Raw genomic sequence first — 4,800 nt, forward strand, 5'->3', positions numbered from 1 at the left:
GCGCCTGTGGGTGATAGGGAGGGGGAAAGCCACGGCACGCCTGGGGCGCCGGGTGCGAGCCGGCTCGTGACCCTGTGCCCCGAGCCGGGCCAGGCGCCGGGACGCTGGGGTCCCCGGCGGAAAGCTCTTTGCATAAACAGATGGCGCGGGCGTCTTTGTCTCGCTCGCTCGCTGCACGGCTCCCGGCTCCGCTTCTGTCTGGCTGATGCAATCATGATCATCTCGGAGCCTCGGGACTCGGCGCCCTTAATAGCAGCAGAGGGGGTCGGGGCCCCAGGGCTTCCCAGCAGATGTTGGGCACTGTGTCTTCCTCCTGGGCGCCACTTCCACGCCCCAGAGCTGCAGCGGGAAGACGGAGGCCGCGCCGAGGTGATGGGCTTGTGGAGATGACAGGGAGGGGTCTCCAGGCAGTGCCCCGAGGTATCCCCGGGCTGGTCCCGTTGGACTGCCGCAACTGCCCCCACCCGCAGGGGCATCAAGCCAAAAAATAGGCACGGAGCTGGGAAGTGAGGTGGGAGATACAGAGACAGGCACAGCGAGGTAGAGATGTAGAGGGGAGAGGAGAGAGACCCAGAGAAGCAGGGTGCAGAGGGACAAAGCCAGGTAGAGGGGGCAGCAGAGGGAGAGACTGACACAGAATGAAAAAGGACTGAGAGACAAAGACGTACCCAGAGAGACAGAGCTAAGACAAGACGGAGGCAGGCAGACAGATAGACAGACAGAGACGGCCAGAGCAAGAAAGAGGCAGAAAGAAGGGCCGCCGGAGGCTATGGCAGGCCGAGTCAGGGCGGAGGGCAGCCCCAGAGCTCTGAGGCTGCACAGCTCGCTGATGGGAGCCCGCCTGAACCCGAGTGCCGCCTGCTGCTGGGGAGGCGGGAGCTTCTCTATACCCTTTCTGCCCTCCGACCTCACCTCACACCAGAAGGGTGGAGGGTGAGGAATCCACTGCCTTGGCGGAGGCATTAACCTGAGCCAGGGACTGGGCGTGGACTACACACTCCAAGCCGAGACTAACCTGCCCGAACGTCAGGCGTGCAGGGCTCGCGCTGCCCGACAGTGGGCGCCAGAGCCTCTCCCTGGGCTTTGGAGCCTCTCGGCCTCCAGGGGGCGCCCGCGCCCACAGCCCCTGCAACCCGTGCGCCCAGCTCAGTCCAGATGCGTTTGCCAGGCTGCTCCGCCAGCGCGAGGATTAGTATCCGGTGCCGTGTAGTGTTCAGGTCCAGTCCCTGCGCGACCCCCCAGCCGCGTCTAATCTGCGGATAATGGCTCCTGCCATCTTGAACCCCACTGTGCCAGTGTGGCCTGAGTGCTGGGGTCGTGGGAAGGGAGCGGGGAGAGATGGAGTCTGGAACCCAGGAAGTTCTGTGTCCCAGCTCGGGCCCCAGAGACCACATTACAGAAGCAGAACACAAAGACAGGAGGGGGGCTTAGAAATAGGCTCGCAGAGACTGGGACTTGGAATTAGAAGCAGGTGAAGGGTTAGGGAGTCACCGAGAAGAGAAGTGGGAGCAGAAGTGACAATAAAGTGAGGCCCAGACCAAAAGGAAAGGATCCAGGTCACCAGCACTCGGAAGAAAGTGAGGGGGGGGGTCTCCAGAGCAAAGGGGTGGGCGTCCCTCCTGGCGTCCTGGCTCCCCAGCTGTGCTTCAGGGAGCCAGATGTGCAGCCCAGCTGTGCAACCGCTGGAGCTCAGGGATTGATTTTTAGTCCCAGAGACGGGGGCACGGGTGACAGGACACCCCCACCCTGACCGGGCCCTGGAGGCGCGGGAGCTCACGAAGGACTCGGAGCTACTCCAGACGCTGACATCCCGTCAGCCCCCACCCTCCGCCTCACACACACATCGCAGCGAGTCTCTGTCTCTTTGTTCTCGCCGTGTCTCTGACACTTTATCTCATTATCCGCCTGAGAGAGGCGGAGAGCCCGGGACCCCGCAGCCTAATTACAGCCGCGCTTGTCAGCACAGGGGGTGGGGGAGGAATCCGCGCGCCCGCGCACGAAAGGGAGGGGGTCCCCAGGAGGGGCCCACTCCCTCCCTGTACCCTGAGGTTGGGTGCACCGGCCGCCCGCCCTCAAGCCAGCCAAGGGTGGGCTCTGGAAGGGATCAAGTGGGGGAGCTTGACAAAATTAGGCTGCAGGTGAAAGTTGGATGTGGGGTGGAGGTTAGTGTGGGAGTCGGGAGAAATGCTTAGGGCCCCTTGCTGCATCCCTAAGCCCCTGATTTCCCGGAGAAGAGGTGAGCCTTCCCACCTTGGCAGCAGAGAAGACACCTGCGTTGGCTCTGGAAAAGGAGGCAATGGCCCCTCCGCTGTCTGAGTTTTCTCTCTTTCTGCTTCAACATTTTCCCTATCTTTCCTTGAAGATTTCCTTCACTCCCTTCTCTCCACCACACAGCCAGAGGCAGAGGTGGCCTCCTTGCATGGCTCCACCTTCACCACTACCCTAAGCAGGCAGGGCAACCAAGTGTGCCAAGCCTCCGAACAGCACAACAGACTCTTCTACCCTGAGCCCGGACGCAGACACGCCTGGTTCCTCTGACTTCCAAACAGTTATTCCAGGCTAGCCACAACCTGGGGAACCTCGGAAGGGTAAGGGGCAGGCGCATCTTCAGCGCTGGTTTCTCTCCCTTCCTCCCACTACCCTGCAGACAGGGCGGGGCCAGGGTCCTAGGACCTGCTCGCTCCACTCCCGAATGGTTTCCAGTGTGCAGGGACTTGCTATGGCTGTCCTCACTGGTCCCTGATCCCACCTGTGAACACTGGGCAAGTGTATTTTACGAGAGGTCTGCATGCCTGTGTCGCAGCCACCAGTCCTCCTGGACAAGTCTCCAGGTCCTGTACCCATGCCAGGGTGGAGGTACTTGGAGGAGAGCAGAGCAGAAACCTCTTAGCTCCCCAAGGATTCCTCTCTGCGTTGAGCCTGAATTGCCGGAGGAAGTGAGCTGGTGGGGGTGGGGTAGCCTAAAAAATGACTGGGGCTGGCCGGCTGGGCTGAACCCTCCCTGGGCTGAACCCTCCCTGGCGGGGCGGGACCCCAGGAGGAGGGAGAGAGCAGAGCCACTGGAGAGGACCAGACACTGGAGAGACGTTATGGCAGGAACCGGTCTTGGGGCCCGCTTCTACCGGCAGATCAAAAGACATCCCGGGGTGAGTTCGGAACTCAGAGCTCCCAACACCCAGCTCTCTGGCTGCCCCCCACCCCACAAAATCTCACAGTGCCCTGCCTCGCGCCCAGTTCCCCAAACGCTCCTAACTTCCCCAGGGTGCCCCCAGTCTGTCCCTGCAATGTGCCCTCGCATCCCTGGGCTCTCCCTTGGACAGGATCGATGTCTGGTGAGGGAGACCATAGCAGGAAATGTCCTAGGAGTCTCCAGATCCCCTCCCCAAGAAGATAGGGAGTGCAGAGGGGTGGAGGGGAGGTTGAGCAGACTGATTGAGAAGGGCGATTGGGAACTGCAGGACGGGATGGGCCGACCCTCAAAGTGCCCACCGCCTTTTCCGCAGCTCATCCCGATGATCGGCTTCATAGGCCTGGGCATGGGCAGCGCTGCTCTCTACTTGCTGCGACTCGCCCTGCGCAGCCCGGACGTCTGGTAAAGGCTGGGCGTGGGCCTGGGCTGCAGGCTGGGGTCCTGAGGGAGGCAAAATGGGGTGGGATTCCGAGACATGGTGGGAATGGGGAACGCTGGCGATCCGATCCCTGGGCCAAGCACTTCCGATGGAGGTACCACGGAGCACATCAGGCAGGAGTCGGCCCTTGACGTGGGACCTCCCACCTCCCCTCTGGCCCACCTGTCCACCGGATTGTCCCTGTAGCTCCAGGCGCAGAACCCTCGCCACTCAGGCCTGGTTGCCATGGCGACAAAACTCTGCTGGCGGCCTCAGGCTTTTGGGCACCTCTGTGTCAGCAGGAGCACTGGGGACTGTGGTGGGGTGAGCTGCTGGGGCGACACTGGGATCCAGGGCGCGAGGAGACTTCCCTCACCATTGGAGGTGGCAGGGTGGGGGCCCTCCAGCAAGGGAAGGCGCCCCCACTCAAGACCTTATTGGAATTCCAGGCACATCTCTGAAACCACAGCCCCTGGGGACCTCTGTATGGTTCCCAGGTTCCCACGACTCTGCTTTGTGGGGTTAACCTAGGGTGGCAGGAAACAGGCAACAGTCCTTGGACCCGGCTGACAGTCCGGCTCCAGGCCCCACACTGACAGTAGTGACAGGCCTCTTGTCTGGCTTGTCAGAACCTAACATCCCCTCCTGTCAGTGTCTGCGAAATGCCCACCCCCTCCAGTAAGGAACCGAGCAGGGGTCCTAGGGTGAGGGTGGACCCTGGCTGGAGCTTGCATCAAGTCTGGCTCTAGAATCCTGGCTCCCAGAGGGGAGACCCTAAGCCTGCCCCTCCTGCTCCACAGCTGGGATAGAAAGAACAACCCGGAGCCCTGGAACCGCCTGAGCCCCAATGACCAATACAAGGTACTGAAGAGTCGCTCTTTCCTCCTCAGGGCCTGCTCCCACACCTCGCCCACAGGGAAGCAGGGGAGCAGGGGGTGGGGGGGTGCTCAGTGCAACCCTCTTCCCGCTCTCCTTCAGTTCCTTGCAGTTTCCACTGACTATAAGAAGCTGAAGAAGGACCGCCCTGACTTCTAAGCCAGGCTGGGCTGAGTTCAACATAAACCACAGCCAACCACTTCTTCCACTCCTCCGCCCAGACCCCGGGCAGCAGTCTGGCCACCCCATCCAGCTCCTGCTTCCACAGGCCTGTTCCCAACCAGAGGGGGGCAGCTCCACTACCTCGTCGCTTGTT

The 4,800-nt window shown here is 61.8% G+C and overlaps 1 protein-coding gene across 1 annotated transcript; it reads left to right on the forward strand.

Moving 5' to 3' along the window:
- The first annotated feature begins 3,034 nt into the window (after positions 1 to 3,034).
- COXFA4L2 (cytochrome c oxidase hypoxia associated subunit FA4L2) lies at positions 3,035 to 4,757 on the forward strand. Its single transcript, XM_006171904.3, has 4 exons — positions 3,035 to 3,146; positions 3,504 to 3,592; positions 4,409 to 4,469; positions 4,587 to 4,757. The coding sequence occupies exons 1-4, from the start codon at positions 3,090 to 3,092 to the stop codon at positions 4,641 to 4,643; spliced, it is 264 nt and encodes an 87-aa protein (XP_006171966.1). The 5' UTR covers positions 3,035 to 3,089; the 3' UTR covers positions 4,644 to 4,757.
- The last annotated feature ends 43 nt before the right edge of the window (positions 4,758 to 4,800 follow it).

This window comes from Tupaia chinensis, unplaced genomic scaffold (assembly GCF_000334495.1).
Source record: "Tupaia chinensis unplaced genomic scaffold, TupChi_1.0 Scaffold150006_1, whole genome shotgun sequence".
Classification (NCBI taxonomy): Eukaryota; Metazoa; Chordata; class Mammalia; order Scandentia; family Tupaiidae; genus Tupaia; species Tupaia belangeri.